General features: G+C 31.2%; 1 protein-coding gene across 1 annotated transcript in view; it reads right to left on the bottom strand.

Moving 5' to 3' along the window:
• STAG1 (stromal antigen 1) overlaps positions 1-23,849 on the bottom strand; it is a 327,021-nt gene that overhangs the window by 34,414 nt on the left and 268,758 nt on the right. Inside the window, exons 17-22 of the mRNA XM_032487978.1 lie at positions 22,428-22,520; positions 22,250-22,339; positions 21,888-22,091; positions 20,812-20,882; positions 19,258-19,345; positions 8,160-8,240 (exon numbers count right to left, since the gene is read on the bottom strand). Coding sequence (XP_032343869.1) covers positions 8,160-8,240; positions 19,258-19,345; positions 20,812-20,882; positions 21,888-22,091; positions 22,250-22,339; positions 22,428-22,520 — 627 coding nt within the window. The remainder of the gene's footprint in view (positions 1-8,159; positions 8,241-19,257; positions 19,346-20,811; positions 20,883-21,887; positions 22,092-22,249; positions 22,340-22,427; positions 22,521-23,849) is intronic.

The raw sequence follows: 23,849 nt of genomic DNA, 5'->3' as shown, positions 1-23,849 counted from the left end.
AGAAACCTACTAGTTAAATACATAAGATTAGTTCAACATTATTTGACAAATATGTATTTTCAGAATAGGCAGAAATAAAACAGAATAAAGTTGTAAGATAAGGCCCTATATCAGGTCAAACATCTTAGAAAACAAAAATAAAGCCTGTTAAGAATTTATCAATTTTTATGACAAAAAAGGGGCACAAAACTAAACTAGTTACCAGAATGGGCAAATAGGGTTACTGACAAACAAGACCAAGGGGTTATCTTATTAGGTCAGGGGCTGGCAAACTTTTTGTGTAAAGGGTTGGATAGTAAATATTTTAGGCTTTGTGGGTCATAATGTCTCTGTTCCAACTACTTAACTTTGCCACTGGAGCAAGAAAGCAGCCATAGTCAGTACATAAATGAATGAGTATTGCTGTGTTCCATTAAAACTTTATTTACAAAAACAGATGTCAGGCCAGATTTGGCCCATGTGCTGTAGTTTGTCCAGTCTGTATTGGACTATAAAGCTCTTTGGAGGCATAAACTGTATTATGCTTATCTGTACTTAGCATAATCACTGATATATAATGTGGCTCATAAAGTTAGCTTTCAGCCCAAATAAGTCATTATCCATATTAAATATGATAGAAACAGATGTAACTAAACTCATTGACTTGGGACACATCAGTGAGCCAGAGAAAAAGCCTCACCCTACATAAACCTTATACGTTTGAAATTGCTTTCTTGTATGAATAACTGCTATTAGGTTCTCTTTTGAGGGTAAGAAGAGAGTGTGCCACTTTTGTAAACACACAACAAAATAACTATTGGATATTTAAACCCCAAATGTAATACTTAGTTTTCAGTGTTGTTGCCGTTCCTGGAGATCTGAATCCCCACCTGCTGACTCCTGCCACTGCCTCAAAGGCTAATCCACTTACGATCCATGAACTCTTATGATGCCTACTGTAGTTCCAAAATATCTTCTAATTTTCCTTTCCTGTGATGTATAAAGATGAAAGAAGCTAAAGGAGGGGTCGGAGGAACAGGGGAAAAGTAGTGACTGTTAGGACCAAAGTGAGAAACCTGAATTTCCAAATTTTCCAAAACACAGATGGAGGACAAAATCTACCCTGCTGTATTTGAAACCTACACTAGATATTGAGCATGTTTACATACTCCCATAGGCTTATATAATAATTCATTTAGTATCAATTCTTGGTTTTGGCAGGGGAGAAGTTAAGAAAGCACAGACTAGGACTGCAATTTAATGTTATCAAAGCAGTTATTGTTTACTGAAACATTTCTTTCTATTTAATCTTCCCAAAAACCTTAGCCAGCAGTGAATACCACATATTCAAAAACTAAAGTTCAGATGTGAAGTAACTTGCATACCTTTGTCACAGGGGTCAGGAATGGAGCCAAAATTCAAACTTGGAATTAATTCCAAAGACCATGCTCCAACACAAAAAATGCTGGAAACATGTACTATTTATAAACCGGGAGTTTCTTATATATAAAGCTTGGGTCAACAACAAGAAGTCATTTAAATATCTAGTAATTATAGAATGGCCACTGAAAAAAAATTTTCAAAATAAAAAACCTACTGTGGAAAGGAAAAGGCATTACTTTGTCACTCAGGAGATATTAAATAGAATAAAACACTTACTTCTTTTCTATTCAAATAAATGGCCTGAAAGGAAAGTAAACTTTTTTTTATCATTAATTAAAAAAACTCCTCCAATCTTTGTACTAAAAAGTGGGGAGTGTTGTGTTTTGTTTAAATATTCTTAATGTTGCTTTAGGTCTCTAATAAATTCAGTTAAAACAGAATTTTACATTATAATAATTGTTATTTAGATCTTCTTAGTCCTGGCCCATTACTTAGATCATGAGGTAATTTAAGGAGTTAGAGTATTTATAAATCAGGTACTTTAAAGACCAATGTTCCTATGTAAGTAAAAACAGCATCCAACTGGACAGGCTAGCGAAACTGAGAAAGCCTCCTGCTGTCCTACAAGGGGTGGGAAGGTATTCCTTATCAGAAAGCAAGCTCCAAAAGTAGAAGCCCAGGAACAGGGCTGCAAACACAGCATGGAATTCTTAATGGAATGCTGGAATCATGACTTGAAAGTCCTCGTCTAAGTTGAACATACTTTTTTCTGATTTCCAGACATTTTTAGAATGTTAGACTTGGATAAAATTTTGGACAAGTTCAGAATTCAGTATAAACAGCCATCTACTACTTAAGTATTCTAGATTTTTTAAAAAAGAGAACATTCTGAGAGCTGAACAAGAAATGGATACAAAAACAAGACCTGGATCATTCTCTCTTAACTGTCCTAGACCAGCCAGTCAAGCATGCACTTGAGACAGGACATAGTATTAATAGGAACAAAGCTACCAAAGAATGACTCTGAAAGCATGGACCAATCAAAAGGAAAGGCTTAAAACTAACTAGACAGTTATTAAGGATAGAATTATCAAGAAATAAAAGGTAGGGGAAAAGATCTGGAAAAGAATGAAGCAAATCAAAATGGTTATGCACTACTAAAATTTTATTCCTACAGGGATAGATATTATTTCCCACTTCTGGCCCCATTCCCTCCCACCTCAAAGCAGTTAATTCTGCAGATGGTTATAGATGTAGGTACTATCTATATTTCATTATTGTAGGAATTTGGGCCAAGGACTTGAGTGAGCTATCTCTTTCTTATTCATTGCTATTCTAAAGGGCTGGGAAGGGAAGAGGAAGGGAAGAGGTCTAGAAAGCAGCTTGTAGATTTTCATACATTTAAGCCTATTTCTAGTACACTTCTAGGAATATATGTTTGTATGAAGAACAGCAAGGTTAAACATGTCTCCTATGGGGCTTGGCCACCATCAGCTCCATCTTCACCCTAACTTCTCCGTCCCTGTTTGCTTGGAGGTAAACAAGTTGGAATTTGCAGAGGAGCATCTTCAGTCAAGAGGATAATGAAGGAACAAATTTTGCAGTAAATATGTTATACACCTCAATAATAATTTGACTCGTAGCTATCTGAGGGATGTTGACTTTCTTTAATTTAAAGACTTAGGAATAGGGCCTGGGTCCAGAATGCAGGGATGTTTACCCTAGGCTATTCCTACTGCTGTCTAGAATAGAAACGTGCAGTGGAAGGCAGAGAGCACTACAAATATAAGACTGCAGAAAGTAGGACAGCTCCTCCCAGGAGAAAAAAAAATTTAGGATAAATTCTAGATCCCCATGCCAAAAAAGGCAACAGGGGCATTATCTTAGCCCTAACTCTTATTTACCTGGCTCTTTAAAAGTCTTTGTATATGTCCAGAAGGAGCTGAAGGAAGAAGGATGTTTTCTGCTACAGAGAAGAGAAACTGAAGTCAGCTTCTACAGGACCAGCACTAGGGGGCACTGGAGCAAAGTATACTGAGCATGACCTGTGAGACTGCCAAAGAGCTTCAACTCTGGACATTAGGGGAACAGAGGAAATACCCATTGGTGAAACCCAGTACACTTCCATTTTAAATAAAGATCTAATCCTATTCTTGATACAGTCTTCTCATTTACTTCATTTTACAAAATAGTGTTCACTGTTGAGTTAAATTATAACTTGAATTTAAACTTTAAATATAACTACCATTCATATTTCCCTGAAAGACAGAGTTCATGATAATAGAGAAGAAAAATAAATAAACTTTAGAAAATACTCTTGGAAGAGCAATTTGACAGTAAGTATTAAGCCTTGAAAGCCTTTGACCCAGCAATTCCATTTCTAAGATGAAACAATGTAAAACACAAATAAGCTTTTAAACCAGAGTGTCTATCACAGCATTAATTTTATTAGTTAAAATGTTTAAACCACTTAAATATCCAATAGAGGAGTGAGGTAACATAAATTATGGTATAGCTACACTATGGACTACCATGCACACATTAAAAATACTATTTATAAACATTTAATAAATGAAAAGTTATTAATTGATGAGGGGATACAAAATTGTAAATACATCATGATCTCAATAAGACTCAAAAATACCTAAGAAAAAGTACTAAAAGAAAATATATCAAAATATTAACAGTGGATATCCACAGATGGGAGGATTCGTAAATTTTACTTTACTTATATAGTTTTTCAAATGAACATGTACTCAAGAGAGCTCAAATTTATGAAAACCATTCTACCTTATATTTTATACCAAAAACTAATAAGCATAATTTATTCATTAAAAATGTAAGTGACCTCTTCAGAGATTTAAATTAGTTTCTATAAATGTAACAATGAGTAGAGAAAAACAGATAGTAGTCAGCTGGCCAGCTTCCTCACTAGATAAATAGTTCATTCCATATTAATATAATTATTTAACAAAAAAATTAATTCATGTAATAAGACTTTGAAGTTGTCTCTATGTAATCAATACTACAAGTGTTAAATATATAGACCCCAAGGGTCTGTTGTATTACATTTAAATTAAAAGGAAACAAATTAAAGGGAAAAAAAAAAAAGGATAGAGAATTTTAGGTGCACCATTACCAAAGTCCTCCATATACTTTGTGTAACCCACTGGCATTACAAACTGAGCCATTTAAAATCACAGTAACTTCCCATTTAGATACCTCTAGGGATGAAAGAAAACTGCCATGTGACATAACTTTTGCATACACAACTGATAACAGATATTGCTAGTTTGTGTTCAATAAGGAGTCAACCAATATGTTTTCAGAAAATTTGTTAAAAAAAAAACTACAACAGAACTGTGTAAAAGTAGTTGTATTAAAAGCTTAATAAGATTTTAAAGAGTGATAACAAAAAGACTATTAGACTGAGATTCAAAAGACCTGTGCTGTAAGTCTGTGACTTTAGACAAGTCCCAATTTTTTAAAGTATTAGGTCTCTTATCTGTAAAATGGGAATAACAACATCTACCTTACAGGATTATTAAGAAGATTAAATTAGAACATTTATATTCAAGTGATTAACAAAATGTAAAACGTCAACAAGGCAAAAACAGCAATGTTCCCATCTAGGCCTTATCTTAAACAAACAGGTTTCATCAAATTATTTCCAAATTCTCTTATGGCTCCAATATTGCTACAGCAAATAAGATACAGAACACACTAAGCATCTTTCTAGTATTCACCCAAGTCCAACAACTTCGTGAGTTATATGTGATAAACCAAAACCTAACATAAGGGTGGAGAATCAAACTATTTTTGTACCAGTAGTTTTTAAATATTAATTTTTGTGATAGTAGTATCACTGTTAAGTATCAACAAGAAAAACAAAGCCTCAGATAGTAACAAAAGGTATAAAGCAAAAAGTAAATTTCTCCCCTTCTTACACCTGCCCCAAAAGAATTTCTATTTCCCAGAGATAACCACTATTAAGATTCTTGTGTATCTATCCAAACATTTTCAGTATAGCAGTTATTAGCCCTAGCATAGTTTGCAGAATTCTAGAGAGCTAGACAAAAATGGCCCAATATAACTTTTAATTTCATAAAAAGTAATCAGACACAGACAAGTGATTTTTCACTTGTTATTACTATCTGGAAATCACTTTACAATTGATAAAATGCTTTGATATAAATTTATCTGTTTTAAAATTACATAAGTGACTTGCCTCAAGATTAGTTACACAACAAGTTAATGATGTGGCTGAGAGTATAGTTAGGAAGTTGATACCGTATATGAAATGCGATAATGATAATGTAATCTATATACATGTACAAAGCTTATGTACGTGGCTCTTAAATTTTCAGAGATATCTTACACTGTATAGGGAGGATTAGAAAATGTGGCAAATCCCAATCTTGTAATTATTATAAATGAGAGTCACTAAAATAATTGTTTTAAAAGGAGGAATATTAGCAACCAAAGATTAGTTTTTAAAGTTTTTATACCTGTTATGAAGATTCATGTTTTTCATCACTTTGAAAGAAACATTTTTAAACTCTAGACACAACTGATACATGATTACTGAATATACTTTGGATTAAAAAAATTACCAAAATTACTAAGTGAGAAGAAATAACCTGAGAGACACTTAAATAAGGGGAATTTCACATGTGATATAAATGCACACAAAACTATAAACAGAAATCAACTGAACAATAAATAATAAATCATCTAAAATATACTGTGGTATTCTTTCTGGCATAAAGAAAATCAGTGCTGGCCACAAAATCTGCATTGCCACTGTGGTAATGACAACTACAAAATCTGTAGTATGATTAATGACAAAAATGAAGTTATCTTTTATTAGGAGAATGTGTCAGATAAAAATTAAACCGAAAGGCAAGGAATCTCAAAATAATTGTTGTAACAGGATTAAAAAATAGAAAGTATCTAAAGAAGTAGGTCCAAGAATAGAGATTCTCACTCTAACCATGGAACATGATTGTAAAAGGACTAAATTTAAATTAAACTTAATGGAATAATTAACCATTAATCATGCTAAAGTTTTAGGCCAGTATATATCCCAAATTTACTAAAATCCAAGGATCAACATTCAGCTAAAATACAAATAACTCAGATAACCAAAATGATCTCAGTGGGAAAAAACAGCATAAAAATCAACCAGGTGAAAAAATCAGAATAAAAGTAATTGTGTACAATGTATAAACTCTTGCTTTCAAATTTTAACTGACATATTCAATCTCATTTAATCTTACCATATCAAAGAACATTTCAAAAACTGTGAAAATGTAATATAGTTTTAAAGTGGGTTTTGTTACCAATGAAAAGTTAACTTTGATTTTTGCTTTTCAAGATGAAACTGTCAATAAAATAGAAAAAACCAGGAAGTTAACCAATCAATAATATTACCTTCCTTCTAACTGAAGATGAACAAAACCGCCAATTATTTCCAAAAGCAGAGAAATCCTCAAACTACTTCTCAGCAGGAACAAGAAGAAAAAAAGTCTTTCTCTGAAAAAGACTGCTCCATATCAAGTAGTTGGTTCTATATGGAAATGTATTATTAACTTCCTTTACTGGTTAAGTAGCTGCTATTTATTTAGATGAGGATATTTAAATATCATAGTATTTTTATTTGGTTCTTTATTAAGTGTTTGCTTTTTACTCATATGTTCAAGCCTCTTTGAATTCATAAAACAATTGAAACATATTTTATATTTCTCAGATAATTCCAATCATAAAATATTTTTAAAAAATCTGATTCTCTTCATGGTTTTATTCATTGTTTCTAGTTTTCTTTTTGGTTTTTCACCATCAGCTCATTTTTCTTAGAACTTTGTGGAAATTCTTTGAGGCAAGTCCCTTCAGAAAGGATTTATATTTGATTCTGTTAGGGGCTTAAGGATACCACCAATCAAAATCTTATTCTGTTTTTCTGTTTGTTTTTTTTTTTCCTCCAATGGACCACAGAAATAGTATGAATTTAGGATGGAAACCTAAATGAAAGTTAGCTCATGGTTATAAACTTTCGTTTCGCACCTTCTCTCCTTTAATTAATGGCAAATTTTAAGATACATTGTTTTGATAGTTTTGCTTATATTCCCCGATGAATGGAACTGGTATAGGTTTATTACTAATTTACCCTTATGCTGAGGGTAGCTCTTTAGGATCCCAACTTTATCAGGGAGATGTGCTACTTATTAGACATTCCACCTTGGAAGGGCCTTGGGGTTTGTCTAGATTAGAAAATATCCTCAAGGTTAAGTGGGCTTCCGTACTCTGCTTAACTCTCTTGGATCCTTATTTCACTTAACCTCTAGTTTGTATTCTCCTTTTTGTTTAGCAGGGTAATTAAAATTTTTTTAAAAAAAATTTTATCTAACAATGTAAGTTGTTTTTAAAAAGAGTATTGTTTAGTTTGGGCCCCAAGGTACCATAATGCCAGAACTGAAAGCTACATACTGTTGTCTTTCAATATTACTCTCCTTTTTATACAGTATCACCTACAGAGCTGTTTCAACTAGTTATTTCTTATAAGAATTTAAACTCTGTGTATACATACAACTCTGTGTCTATTGCCTGAAAAACTGTTTATCTTCCAAAGAAGTAAAAAATACTTACTCATAGGATAAAACAAGAATTGAGAACAATTATTATATATTTTATTAAAAATTATAGTTTATAATAACTGATAAAATGTTATTAAATAATGAATTAAACAAGATTATTTTATTTTAGTAATAACCCTTCTGCCTACAGAAACTCTTACTTACTTTGGAAGGAGAACCATCAGTAATTTTCACCAACTGCCAAAGAATCGAGTAATGGGAACACTGCAGTGCCTGTACGACTATCTGTATCAAATAAAAAATTCAAACAAATGAGACATAATTTACGTTTGCATAATATTAAGAGAACAATATTTATCATAGCTTTTATCTTACAATAAGGTTTCAAGTCCAAATTTTTGCAGAATTAATGAAAACAGTATAAAATATTTAGTTAAAAAAAGATAAACCAACATATCAATCTAGAGAATAAAGATATAATGTATCTTGATAAATATAAAACCAAGTGATACTATCCTTTAAAGAAAAATGTACTGTAACAAGAATACTTTGCTTAGTCAGATTTTTAAAGGGAGATTGAAGAAATTTTTTTCATAAATTTTATAACTAAATAATTGCTTATTTTGTTTTAAAAAAATTTTAATGTGAAATATAACGTGTACAGAGACGCTCATAGAACGTATACAAAATATATAATGACTGAAGTACATAAAGATAATTCAGTGTCATATATTAGTCTTTGTAGATAAATATAGATATTCTTTGATATGACAGTCAATATTTCAACTTATATTTATAAGGCAATAAAAAAAGCAAATTCCATCTTCCTCCTCCTTATTAAAACAGTTTAACCTTATGAACCTGTCCTGGAAACTCCACAGGGTCCCCAGAACACATTTTGAGAACCACTGCTCTAGGAACAGGACACCTGGGTCATAGATATGTGTCTATTTAACTGTGTAGTAGACAGTACCAAAATTGTCAAAAGTGGCTATATCTTGACAGTTCCTGTAATGGCTCCATGTTTTCACCAACAATTGATCTTATCAGATGTTTTAAATCTGGTGATTTTATTATGTATGAGCAGTTTCTTACTGTGGTATTAAGTTACATTTCTCTGATTACCAATGGAAATGAGTTATTACCAATTTTCATTTTTTATTGGGACTGAATTCCTATTTTATGAAATGTTTATCCCTTTTTTCAGAAAGACAAATAGCAGAATTCAGGCAACTAAAGTTGATTAAGAATCATAATATAAAAGAAAATTTCATTTTGGATAAGTCTTTTACCATATTTTTGTTTAAATACATGGTACATTTTTATTGCAATAAAGCATATCTGATAATATGATATTCCCTTATTACAGTGTCTATCATTTCCCCTACTTGATAAACTAAAAACCATTAAGAATGAATATATGTAGAGAATAAATCAAAAGAGAAATCAGTAAGTGAAATAGTACAGGAAGTAGAATTTTAGCTGGTTTTACTTTAAAAGTTTTAGGTTTCAGGTCAGGTAAGTAAAAGATACTGCCAATGAGCCTACTCAGCATTAAAAATAACTCATTAGAATTAGAAGGATGAGTGGTGCTGCTTTTCATGCAACACTAATGAGATGATGTCAGAGTTTTATTAAACGTAATAATTAAATGATTGATTCATGTCAGAATGCAAGAAACAAGACTACTGAAACACCATCAAGTTATGAATATTAATACTAAAGAAACTGTCTTACTATACTTAGAAAATGCTCAATATGGTACACCTCTGGTCCTGAACACCTTTTGATAACCTTTAATTTATAAAAGGATATACACTGGTAAAGTGGTTTGTGTGGAAGAAAAATATTTAAAAATTTTTTATTGAATTTGAAACAACTTGCATTATTTAATTACTAAAAAAGTGCCATGCAAATTAACATTAATTGATGAGAAATTAAGATTAAAAAAAGTAATATTGAAGATTTGCTTGGTTTTGGTTATATCAATCTGAATCATCACAAATATCATTTCCTCTCCTTCTACATTTTTTTGACCTATATGCTAGGAATTATTTAAAGGGTGTTCCAAATTTTTGCACAAGTTTCCTAAGAAGTGGTTATGAGAGAAGAGAGATACTTGGTCACTTCAATACCTATTTCTAATAGAATATCCCCATTTTAATTTTCAATATATTGGTATTCATCATAAGTTCACTCTAAATGGGCTCCACTGCATTATTTTAAAATAAAAAGCTCACTCTCAATGACTGGGAAGCACTTTGCTTCCTCACAGGTATAATTATTTAACAATACAGCTGATGACACTTCAAAAGAAAATTCAGAAGCCTTCCTTCCAGGCTTTACATCAGTCATATTGATTTTATCCTCCATGCTAGTGATGTTATCCTCATTTGTCCAAAAGTCATTAATTTAGCAACTTCATCTTTCTGTAGTACTGACAAAACAAGCACAAGCAATAAAAACTGAAAAAGCCAAAAGAGATTATTCTAACCTATGAGTACCACAGTCCTTCTGCCTTTTCTTGATTAACATTGCTTTGACCCTGGAGAGGATCTTCAAATAATACTAAGTATTGGTCTGATGACTAAGAATTTCTTCCAACCTTATTCCTCTGACCTTGTGTTTCTATAAGGTAATGATGTTCCTGGAAAGACACAGTAATGTGGAATAAAAAGTAGTTAAGAAGCAGGACTGCCTTCTCCATCTTCTCCTCCCCTATCTGCCAAAAATGGGTCCCTGAATGACTTGGTAGTACAATGACACCCCACTTCCTTTAACTGTACTTTATGGTTACAGAAGTGAGAAATAAATTTCTATTGTATTAAGCCATTGAGCTATTGAGATTAATCTACTATAGCAGTTAGCACTACCTTAACCAGCATAAAAGTTCTTTATTAGCCCTTTTTCTTAATAATTACTTTATTTTTATATTTATTTTATTATTATTGTTTTAAATTGAACTATAGTTGACTTACAGTTTGTTAGTTTCTGGTGTACAGTACAGTGATTCAGTTATATATACATTCTTTTTCATATTCTTTTTCACTATAGGTTATTACAAGATATTGAATGTTGTGCTATACAGTAGGACCTTGTTTATCTATTTTATATATAGTATTTTGTAACTTCTTTATAATTGCTTATATCTGTTTAAAGGAACTAGCTCTTTATCTTTGATTAGAAGACTGAATCAGTGAGAATCATTCAAACTGCAGCTAATGATATATCTTGAAGATGAAGATGAACTGTTATTATAACCATATTACAACATGTAAGTTAAGGCAGAGATAAGCTCTTAGAATATTAAATTTAGAAAAACTGAATTTGCCTGGAAAATAAAATCTGACTAGAGACTAATAACAGGAAAATGATTATGTACACATAATATATATGCATACATTATCTACACATATAGGACATGTTTAAAATTCTGAAAATCCTGTGGGATTTTAATGACTGTTGGACAAATTTTGGCTCTTTGACTTTTCTGTTTGCTAGAGACTTTAAGGTGAAGGAGGATCAAATTTTTTAGTGGACATACATGACAAAAGAGTGAACTGAACTTAATACTAGTCTGCTTCTCACATCCAAAACTGCTCTATCATATTTAGACTAGGTAAATACAACTATAATTAATATCACCTTTTAAACAGAAACTTCAGGTACAAAATAATCAACATGGTTTCACTCAAAAGGATATAAAGCTGGCAAATAAGTACATGAAAAGATGTTCAATATCATTAGCATTAAGGAAATACACATTAAAAGCTCAGTGAAACACCACTACGTACCTACTAGAATGGCTAAAGTAAAAACTACTGACAATATCAAGTGCTGGTGAGGATGCAGAACAACTAGAACTCTCATACACTGCTGGCAGAAATGCAGAATGGTACAGCCACTCTGGAAAATGGTCTGGCAGTTTCTAATAAAGTTAAACATATACTTACCATAAGACCTAGCAATTGTACTTCTAGGCATTTACTTTAGAAAAATGAAAATTTATGTTGAAACAAAAGACTATATACAAATATTCATAGCACCTTTCATTGTGATAGCCAGAAGCTGGAAACAACCCAAATGTCTTTTGACAGGGTGAATGGATAAAATAAACTGTGGTGTGTCTACACAATGGAATACAACTTGAGTGGTAAAATGGCAAACCAACTATTGACTCACACAACAACTTGGATTAATCTCTAAGGCACTATGGTGAAGGTTTACATCCTGTGTAATTCCATTTATCTGGAAATCTCAGAAAGACATAACTACAGTGGTGGAAAACAAATGAGTGGTTTCCAGGAGTTGTAGGTGGGGAAAACACATACAAAGAAGTTTTTGGGATGATGAAACTGTCCTGTATACTGATTTTGGTGATGACTACGTAAATCTATACATAATTCATAACTTCATGTAAGAAGGAAAGTAAGTCAGTTTCACTATATAATAACTTAAAAAATAAGAATAGATATGGCAAACAGTAGAGTCTGCTGTAATATTTTTCTTGAGGAGATCCTAAAAAGAGCACAAACATTGAAGCGAATCATAGTGACTATAAAGTAACAATTCTTTAATAAAGAGGAAAGATTCCTAAATCCTACATGTGCTTTGGGAATGAGAGATCACCCAATGAGTTGTATTACCAACAGGCCTACTATATTAAAAATTTTTTTAAAAAAAATTAGAAGATTGAAAAACTCAGGTAAAAAATTCAAACAGTAAAAGGTTTTACCTTTAGGTCTATGGTCTATTTTGAGTTAATTTTATATATGCTGTAAAGTATGGAATGAAATTCCTTTTTTTTTTTTTTTTTGCATATGGATAACCAACTATTTGGATAAGATTATTTGTTGCAAAGATCATCCTTTCTCCAAAGAACTGTCTCAGCAGTCAAAAATCAACTGACCATATACGCATAGGCCTACTTCCGGATTCTCTATGCTGTTCCTTAGATCTATATCTATCCTTTTTTTCAGTATCACACTAGGTTACTGGTTACAGTCTTGAAATCAGGTAGTGTCAATCTTCTAACTTCATTGTTTAAAAAAAATTCTTTTGGTTATTTTATTTCTTTTGCCTTTCCATATAAATTTTAGAAGCAAGTTGTCAGTTTCTATAAAAAATCTTGCTGTGATTTCAACTGGAACTGTGTTAAATCTAAGATCAGTTTGGGGAGAATTAATATTTTAACAATACTGAGCCTTCTAATTCATAAACATGATATATCTATATTTATTAAAATCTTTGATTTCTTTCATTAGTGTTTTGTACTTTTCAGCATATACATCTTATATACATTTTGTCAGATTGATACCTAAGTATTTCATATCTTTTGCTGCTATTGTAAATGGCACATGCTTTTAAAATTTCAACCTCCAGTGTTTATTACTGAACAACTTTTTTTGGCCTTAAAAATACTTACTTACTTTTTTCTTCAACTATAGTTGATTTACAATATTAGTTTCAGGTGTACAACATAGTGATTCAATACTTTTATAGATATAAACTAAAGTAATTAAAATATGATAATTTTAACAAAACAATGACTATATTTCCCTGTACTGTATCCTTGTTGCCTATTTATTTGATACATAGCAGTTTCTATCTCTTAATCTCATACCCTTATCCCTTTCCCTCATTCCTTTTCCCCACTTGGTAACCACTAGTTTGTCCTCTGTATCTGTGAATGTTAAACAGTTGGTTTTTAAATTTAAAAAACAATAGGTGTACATGGTAAAATATCCAACAGTGTAATTAAGTTTCTTGACGACTACAGACCTCTAGTTTTCCAGTAGAAAGCCACTGTTAATAATTTCTTATGTATCATCCTAGAAATAATCTGTCAACTAAAAGATGTATGTATATATAGATCTACCTATCACACTTTTAAATTCACATATTGTTCAGCTCCTTGCCTTTTTCATTAAACTTCTTCTCACATAGACTATTATAGAATAAATAATATCAACATCATTCTTTCACTTATAGCTGCACAGCATTGCACAGAATCAAAATTATCCTATCATAGCTAACCAGTCCTCTGTTGATGGACGTTTAGATTATTTCAAGTTTTAAATTTTTATAAACAATTCTACAGTGAACATCTTTGTACCTACATCTTTGTATACATGTTCAAGTACATATTTGTAGTCTAAATTTCTAGAACTACAAATGCTCAATGAAGGCTATATGTCCTCTTTTAATTTTTATACAGACTGACAAATAACCATCTAAAGGGATTACACCAATTTATTCTCAGAATGGTATTTGAACATATCTCAGTACTTAAAAAAAAACTCCATAAGGTTTTCTGATGCATACATATAGTTGAGAATTACTGGAACAGAATCTAGATTGGAGAGAGGATGAAACTGAGGTTACTAAGACAAAATAGGCAGCTACTATCATGATTCACAAGAGAAAATATGAGGAACTAAGAAACAGTAGTAAGGCTGGAAAAAAGACGGCAGGAAGAGAGACTCGGGGTACAACTTAAAACACAGTTCAAAAGTCTCTTGAAATTAAGCACTGCTTCTAAGATAACTTTATATCCTCAAGACCTGACAATCAAATACACTTTTGGTCAATAATGACCAGATGGTAAAGTGGATGTGTGTGTGTGTGTGGAGGGGGTCGTGAAAAAGTCCCCCAAAGTTCTGATATGGCATGCCCAAGGGATATTCGGAAGTGGGTAATGAAATAATTTCTAAGCCCAGTCAAGGAAATAATTGTGTAGTCTTCCAAGGAAAGCATGACTATATCAACATACTTCAAGAGAAAACATGACCCCATTATTTATATAATCAAAAGCAATAATTTGACTAAAATTAATTATATTATATTCTATCTATATTATATTATATTCTGTCTCAAGAACTGTGTTGACTTCCAGATCATGATAGATTACTGCATCTAATCTCTCACCACAATTCCCACTGAATCAATATAAAGAAAGTTTGGAAAAAATGAAAATACAAAATAATGAATTTGACATGGGGCAAACATCAGAAGGCACGGGATACTATAAACAGCAGTAGCAAATTAGCAGCAGAAAATTTGAAGAGACACTGAAAAAAGTTTAAAAGCTTGGTTTGAGTGAGTATGCAATAGCTATGTGACCTGAAGCAAGTTATTTATCTCTATGCTTCAGTTTCATAATCAATAAAATGAGAATAATGATATATATTCCATAGGGTCATCATGAGGCTTCAACAAATGTATGCAAGTACCTGGTACATAGTAAGTATGAAACAAAAGTTTTCTATTATTGATGTCTTGATAGGCCTAAAGTTACTGACATAGGATTACATTTCCTTTTTTATGGGTTTAATCACATTGTTTTGTTATATAGAAAATATCTGCCAAAATAATTTACAAATTGTTTTTTACAGGTTTTCAATTTTTAGAATTTGGAAAGACATTTCTTGGAACTATACATTACAGCAGAAGTTTAATACTTTACTTTTCTTAGATGTTACCTAAGAGAAAGTTTAAACTTACAGATATACTAACAGGAAACAGGCACAAAGCCCACAAAACAGAATAAGGAGAATTTAACTATTATTTTTTGCATTTATTTTACAATTGTATGAGGAAATACTACAATAAATATTGAAATGTAGGTTCTTTATAAGCTAATGATTATTATATTAAGGAATTGCAATAACTTTTAATACTTTTCATAGGTTATGAATTCATTAGCCTAGGGGAGGTTACCTACAGCCATTGGAACATATTCTGCCAGAAAGTATGGAAATGCTCAAAAAATATATTTAAAGTACAGAGAAGCAGGAGGGAAAGACATTCCCTCTGGCTAAATCTGCAACAATTTGAGCACCAAAATAGATAACAATAGTACTGAGTTTTAACCAGTTGAATAGAACAGGAATAAACTAGGAATCTACTGAAGCCATATGGATGCTAAATTTTAAAAGATGATTTAAAAATTTATGAAGATGAATGAATACATACATACACACACATATAAATAAAGGGAGAAGGGAAAGTTCTTCTTGATAGCAGAGGGCCAACAAATACATATAAAATAAATGACAGAGTTGGAAAATCACCACTTAAGCTATAACCATTTTGTGACCATGGTAGTAATAAATGAGTCCAGCAAAGTCATAAATGGATGCTGAAATTATGTCAAAGTTTAATAAGAAACAGGACTATTTACACAGTCTTAAAGAATCTTCCCACAGGTCACTGATTTATTAAAAAAGAAAATGGTAACTCCACGCAGGAGAGACTTGGCAGATCCCACTTAAAATGATCAAAAGTAATTAAAACAATTATCACCAATACTGAACAAACTACCATCATGTGTCTCCTGATGTGAGTCTCTAAAGACAGAATATCATTTATGTAGCATTCCTGTCAAGAATGCATAATCTAAATCTAAACGTGTAGATCAGACAAAACTAAATTGAGAACAGTGTATAAAATAACTGGTCTATACTCTTCAAAATGTCAATGTTATGAAAGACAAAGCCTGAGAAACCATTCTAATTAAAGGTGGCCAAAAAAAAAGACATTATAATTAAATGCAATGTGCTATTATGGTGTGGATCCTGGGTGGGGGAAAAATTGCTGTAAGATTATTAATAAATATTTTGTTTTATGTATGCATATTAATATACATAGGGGAAGAGAGAGAGTACATGCAAGCATATAAGAGTGTAATTGTGAAAAATTACTGACAGTTGAATCAAGCGAAGGGAATATGAGCTGATTTTTCTATTATAACTTTTCAATAATTTGACTTTAAAAATCTAGTATAAGAAATAATATAATTCAAAAAGACACGTGCACCCCAATGTTCACAGCAGCAGTACTTACAATAGCCAAAACATGGAAACAACCTAAATGCCCATCAACAGATGAACGGATAAAGAAGTTGTAGTATGTACATACAATGGAATACTACCTAGCCATAAAAAAGAATAAAATAATGCCATTTACAGCAACATGGATGGACTGGAGATCATCATTCTAAGTGTACGCCAGAAAGAGAAAGAAAAATTCCATATGATATCGCTTATATGTGGAATCTAAAAAAAAAAGACACAAATGAACTTATTTACAAAACAGAAACAGACTCACAGACATAGAGAACTTCTGGTTAACAGAGGGGAAAGGAGGTGGGAAGGGATAAACTGAGAGTTTGAGATTTGCAGATACTAACTACTATATATAAAACAGATAAACGACAAGTTTCTACTGTATAGCACAGGAAACTGTATTCAGTATCTTGTAGTAACCTATAATGAAAAAGAATATGAAAACAAATATATGTATGTATTTGCATGACTGAAACATGCTGTATACCAGAAACTGACACATTGTAAACTATCCTTGATAAAAAGAATGCAAAATAGATTTTTTTAAACTTTGGTTTTACATATTCTAAAACTAATAATAGCTAAACTAGTACTGGCAAAAAGAAAAAACAGATCACTAAAAGGAAGGAAAAAAAAAAGAATTCAGTTAATCCTGAAGAGTGTGACTGCAAAACTCCTAAGTGAAATGGTTACCATGGAAAATGAACAAATATATGGACAATACAGTTCTCCTAAATAGATAAAAAGTAAATTTTAAGGTATCTTCAAAACCTATAACTGAGGGTTAATAACAGCAAACATTTTGGTAGCTGCTTGATATTGTTGCTCTAAAAGATTATTTTTTGGAGCTCTAAGTGAAAGGGACACAGTTGGAATCTAAAAAAGCAAGTTCACATGGTCATATGAAGGATTGGTTGAATACACTTCTTGGATTTTTGGTACTGGATATCTAAACAGATGTTTCTAAGAGCTGTTAAATGCTAAATAATTTCTAACTGTTAAAATGAATAAGAGTATAATCTAGTAGTGATGCACTCAAACTTCATACAAAGATTGTGTCTAAGAAGTTAAACCTAAAGCAAATGTCACATAAATATGTTATTCAAAGAAACTAAAATAAAATGTGGGTAGATAATACATGTGTAGTGAAAGTAACAGAAAATCAACATAACTTACACTGTGAGACCATAACAAGTCAGCTCTAAGACAATAAATGATGGTATAGTGAATTAAAATATAAATTCAGATATAGTTATAATCCCCAGATGAAACAGAGAAGTGCTATTCTTATTCTCTTCTTGAGGAAAATGAGGAAACCAAAAAAAGATTATCTTAATTACGTCATTCCTTTGCAACTTTGAAGCACAGTTTGAGAATATCAGTGGACTGCATTTAGGTTAGTGAAAAGTTTGAGATGAATGGAGGATGAAAGCTGAAGATTCAACAATAAATGAAGAAAAACAACACAGGGTCAAATATTTAGCCTATTCTCACAAACTACAATAAAACACCTAACATAATCAGGGACATTTGTTAGTAAGAGTGGATACAAAGTAAAGATCAAGGACATGAATTAAGGCAACGTAAAAGAATTAATCACAGCAATTATATAGCACTGTTTCTGTGATTAACTTTCAATATGAAAATATAATTTTATTACATCTGTTGACATTCTTACTGCTTTAGTACAATGAAGTGTCATCTAAGCACTCCATATTACCAAAATGGGAATGGATGTGCTTACCCCTAAACACCACCTATACCAAACTATGGGGTTGGTATATTGGTCTACATGACTGAGTGTCTGCAATGGACAGAATAACTCTTAATTCTTAACAACAGACTTCTATTGTTGATTGGCAATAATTGCAATTATGAATTAACAACTTAATTCTCACATAGAATTATAGTCTTAATTCTCTGTATGGTAATTAACTATTCTAAGTCTCTTTCAGACTAGATAAAATTTGCTGAATTCCTGCCCTTTCTACTCCAACTTATATATGAATGCAAAGAGGTCTAAAATCTGCTAAAGGCCTCCAAACTTGTTTAACTATGATTCTACCACAAAAACCAAGCCGTATCTAAGATTTACTATTATCAATACCTAGGCAATGCCTGAAATACAGCCATGATTAGAAATTTTCATTATACTAATTGATGAAGTGTTGAAATTGCTACTATAGTTACTAACTGTATTTTTCCTAAAAGAGAATGTGTTCGTCAATACTGAAATTTTGACATATTATAGCAAAGACTATTTTTTTCCACTCAAATCTGAAAATATAAGATACCTATCCATAACATTCAATCACTAGGACAATAATTCTCAAATGAGGTGGCTGCATTTAAGAATTTTCAACTACTTTCTATGATAGGCTTTTGATAATCCTACACGATCTCAGAAAAGCTTAGCTTTCTAAAATGATACAGAAGGAATATTAAAAAACTCCTACCTGTTCTGGCATAGCTCCATGTTCAATTCCAGTCTTCAATAATCTGTAGCAATTACCAAACAGATCCCATTTTGTAAGATCATGAGCACTGAAATAAACAAAAGTGCATTAACTTTATTGTAGACTGAAAGAAAATTTGAATTTGCTGAGCTCAGTTTCCATGGGGGAAGAATAAAGTTAACTTCATTTTCTAGTAGAACTGAGAAAGATCTATAAGGAAATGTTCAAGTACCCAAACTTAAGAAAAAAAGAAAGAGACAAAGACAGAGAGAGAAGGAGAGAGTGAAAGAGAGAGAAAGACAGAAGGAAAAGAAAGGGGGAAAGGGAGAGGGGAATGAGAGGAGGAAAGGAGAAGGAAGAGGGTACTGAAAGAGACAGAGGAAGAGTGCAAGCTCATATAGGAATTCATTAAAATAAATCAGTGAAACTTCACATGTTTAAGTGAAGGTCACCATTATATGATCAATCTAAGCTCTTATTCCATTTCTTTCTTTCTTTTATACTTTAAAATACAACGTCCACTCACAATTTCAAAATACAAGTACATGTGTATTCTTGAAAAAGATTTGTATTCACAAGACGGAAATAAAGAATGACAAAATCAATCAGGGTAAAGAAAATATGGCACAGTTCAAAAACTTTAGTGTTGCTATTTACATGGGCTAAGGACTTCTGAATGAGGTAACATTGACAATGTAAATTCTCATGAGCTCTATTACTAAAAATATTAAGATTACCAGCTGTCAACTTTTATTTTCAAATGTCAAAATATTTTCATAAACAGAAGCTTTGACACTGGTTGTTAACTTTTATTTCAAATGTCAAAATATTTCTTAAAATATAACTTTGTTTCCCCATGGAATTCCAAACATATACTTGTGTATATAGAAAAGGCTTAAATTTTAGACACTGCTTTTGAAATCCGAAGTATTCGTTAAATGCAAGGGCTACACCTAAACATTCTTTTTACAACATAGTTCTTCATTTTCTGTTCTTTATGGAGAAGATAAGCATGTCTCATTATAATACATATGCAAATTACAATTTGAAAATACACCTATTTCATTGATCTAAGCCTTTCTTTCTTATTCAAATCCAACTGTTCTGTCTACATAGTAAGAACACAGTAACACAAGACAAACAAGAACAATTCAGGAAAAAAAGCTCATAGAAATAACTTTTATGGCTTTCCTCCAAATCTTGATTCTTATTTAGTAAAATTTCCAAAATTTGAGTTATCAACTGAAAATTATACCTATAAAACTCTAGCTTATAGAATAAGCCCGTCTCATTTGTTAATAATACTGATTATCTTTTACAGTGTACAATGTACATTCATTACACTGAATGATAAATCTTACTCCTTAAGCAATCAAATTATAATAAAAACCCCATAATTTATCTGGAGAAAATATGAATAATAAAGAGAAAACAGTACAACATCTCAACATTTCTCTAAAATTTCCATTGTTACATGGATGTTAAACATTACAAGTCTGTTTTATGTTGACTAACAGATTATTCATTAAGTCTACTTTAAATAAAATGACATACTTGTGAAAAGAGGTTAACCGCTTTAACGTAGAAAGAACATTGTAAATATCATCATCATCAGCTTCTTCTCCCTGTAAATAAAAAGCAGACAGCACCTCAATACCATAACTTTACTCATCCTCAAATTCATATGAAGTCTATTAGTACTTACTGCCTAAAGAAAAAATCTTTTTATCACACAAATAGTACATATTCACTGTTGGTAAACAAGAAAATGAAATAAGCAAAAAACAAAACAAACAAACAAAAAAACCCCCAAAAACAAAAAACCCCATAATCATAACACCCACAGATAATTACTTATGTATTTTAAACAATGTCATAAACGTGATTTGTGCACTTTTCTGATGAATAATGTCAGGATAAATATCTTGAAAACTGCTCAGTGAAACGATATGTATTTTAAAGATGTTAATGGTTATTTCAAAGATCTTACTGATTATCAGTTACTTCTGTAGCTTCAAAATCATAATGAAAAATTAAAAATGGTTGAAAAATATTAAAAGTTAAAATTAAAAATTAACAGTAGGGAAAGACTGATTACATGCATTAAAAAGAAATCCTATCAACCTGGCCATCACTGAAAGGTGTGAGAATTCCAGATTACCTTATACAGATTGAAAGGAAGGGGCAAGAAGCAGGAATCACAGAAACAATTATAAAAATAACCAACTGGAGATACTTGCTGCTATCTTGGGCACACCACTGGTAAGCAGTCATCCTTTATAAATACACTTAATTTTTATGTTCTATTCATTAGCACATCATAATAGTTCAGTAATATTAAAATGTAAATTAGGTTCCAGGAATAGAAAATGAAAAAATGAGTTAAGAAAAGCCATACTTTAAAGTTTTCTTAAAAGAATTAAAAAAACAGACTTTTATGAAACAGGTTTTTAAAATAAAAACAAAGTATAACTAAAGCTGATGTTTATAGGATGAACAACTGCAATAATGCTAAGTTTTAAAAGGAGTAGAGAATTCTACCTAATTTTATTTTAAAGTGGAAATACTTAGCTATCTTGAATAATTATTAGAAAAAATTATTATATGTACACATTAACTTTAAAACAGACCTCTTGCAATAGATCTTCCACAGAATGATTGAATCGATCTACAAACTCGTCAATCAGTTGGCTTCGAGCTATGTCAACTCTGTTCTGGATGGTATACTCTTCACTGCATAAGATGCTATAGGTTTTACTGCAGGCTTCTAGAACATCGGACTCGACATGTTTCTCCACAACAAACTTAATTTGTTTTAATAAAGCATCCAGATGCTGAGGAGGAAAAAAGGAAAAACTATGATATTTAGATTAATAACAAAAAATAAAAATAAGCACCTGTCAAATAACAAATAAGCCTATAGATTACATGAAAATAAAACAGTCCAGTTAATAAACTGATTATAATAGAATTCAATTTTATAGTGTCTTACCTTTTCCATTCTACCTGTGCTATAAATTTCTAGATCAAAGTATTGTGGGATTTGTAGCAAGTTTGCTACCTTCTCTGCATCTGCAGAATACTAGGAGAAGAAAAAGAAGTAACTGTTTTAATACTATGGTGTAATAAGCAAACTCAGTGACATATCACAAAACTAAATGAAACTGTACCTTTGATAGCAACATAGGAAGTGTGATAATAAAATGCTCAGTCAGTTTGTTTCTATCATCAATTTGAGTTTTCCTTTCTTTGGCAGTTAGCACCTAGAAATAAATTAAAATGGGCAAAGAATAAGAGTGTCATGTACTAACTGATAAATCTACAATGTTACAAAGAATGATGAAACACTGGCAGGTAATAAGAGAATTTTCCGAAGAGCTTAACAAACTATTAAAATAAACGCATCTAGTTTTATGCGAATTGCTAGTAAACAAACACTATTACTTTATTAAATAGCTACTTATTTTAGATAAACTACTACTTGTTCAGATGAAATAAAAACAAAAATAATTTTTTGTAAAAAACCACAGTTATAAATATAAAAATACTGGAAACAATGGAGAAATACTTTTTCTAGAGTTTTAATTTCAATATGTTAACAGTGATCTTCCGTATGTTAAACTTTTCTAAAAATACTTTAGAAAGTAATGCTTTTTTAATACCATCAGCAGCTAACACATTTTTACTTATTTTTAAAGCATATATTTAACAATGTCTCTGGACCCATTTATATTTAATTGTTCTTATAATTAAGCCATAAATCTGTTAGGCAATAATCAAGATAAAGAATAAATAAAATAAATATAGAATAAATAAAATAAATAAATAAATAAATAAAGAATAAATTAAATAAATAAATAAATAAATAAATAATAAAATAAATAAAGAATAAATAAAATAAATCAAGTTTTTGGTCACTGAACAGATTAAAGCCCTTCACCTTAGCCTGTATTCTACTAGTTAAACCATACGTGGTTCAAAAAATAACATATTAAAATGCAGTTCAGTTAGGATAACTACCTTCCCAAAGCATTCTGCAGTTTGTTATTAGCTTGAAGGAATTTACCATCACAACGTTGAATGGTTTTACAGAACAGAAACTCAAAAAAATTGCCACTTTATAAATGTGAACCCCAATGTTTGAGAACGTATGAAAGCAGTAATAGAGCCTCCTATCTGATTCTTCTTCCAGGGTTTTTACTTTTCAACTCCTTAAACAAACAAAATCACTTTGGAATGATCTACTGTCATGTTTAGTTCTGTACAAAGCAATTAAAGAGACTACATATAAAGTAAAATATATACCTATAGATGTACTCAAGATACTGAGAAGTCTTAAAATTCATTCAACAATATACGAAAGGTCTAAGGATGTTTTCAGTGTAACAGCTATCTTTGTGTCAGACACTCTACATACATGAATTCATTTAATCCTCACAACATCTCTGATAGGAGAGCAAAACTGGCATACCTATGAAGGGGTAATTTACCAATATGTAACGAAATTTTATACATAATTTTCTTTGACTCAGCAATCCCACTTGTAGCAATCTACCCCAGCAACACACCTTGTACAAGTATGAAATGACACA

This window comes from Camelus ferus, chromosome 1, assembly GCF_009834535.1.
Source record: "Camelus ferus isolate YT-003-E chromosome 1, BCGSAC_Cfer_1.0, whole genome shotgun sequence".
In the NCBI taxonomy this organism is placed as follows: Eukaryota; Metazoa; Chordata; class Mammalia; order Artiodactyla; family Camelidae; genus Camelus; species Camelus ferus.
Note: the sequence above shows the minus strand (reverse complement) of the source record. Positions and strands in the feature narration are given on the sequence as shown.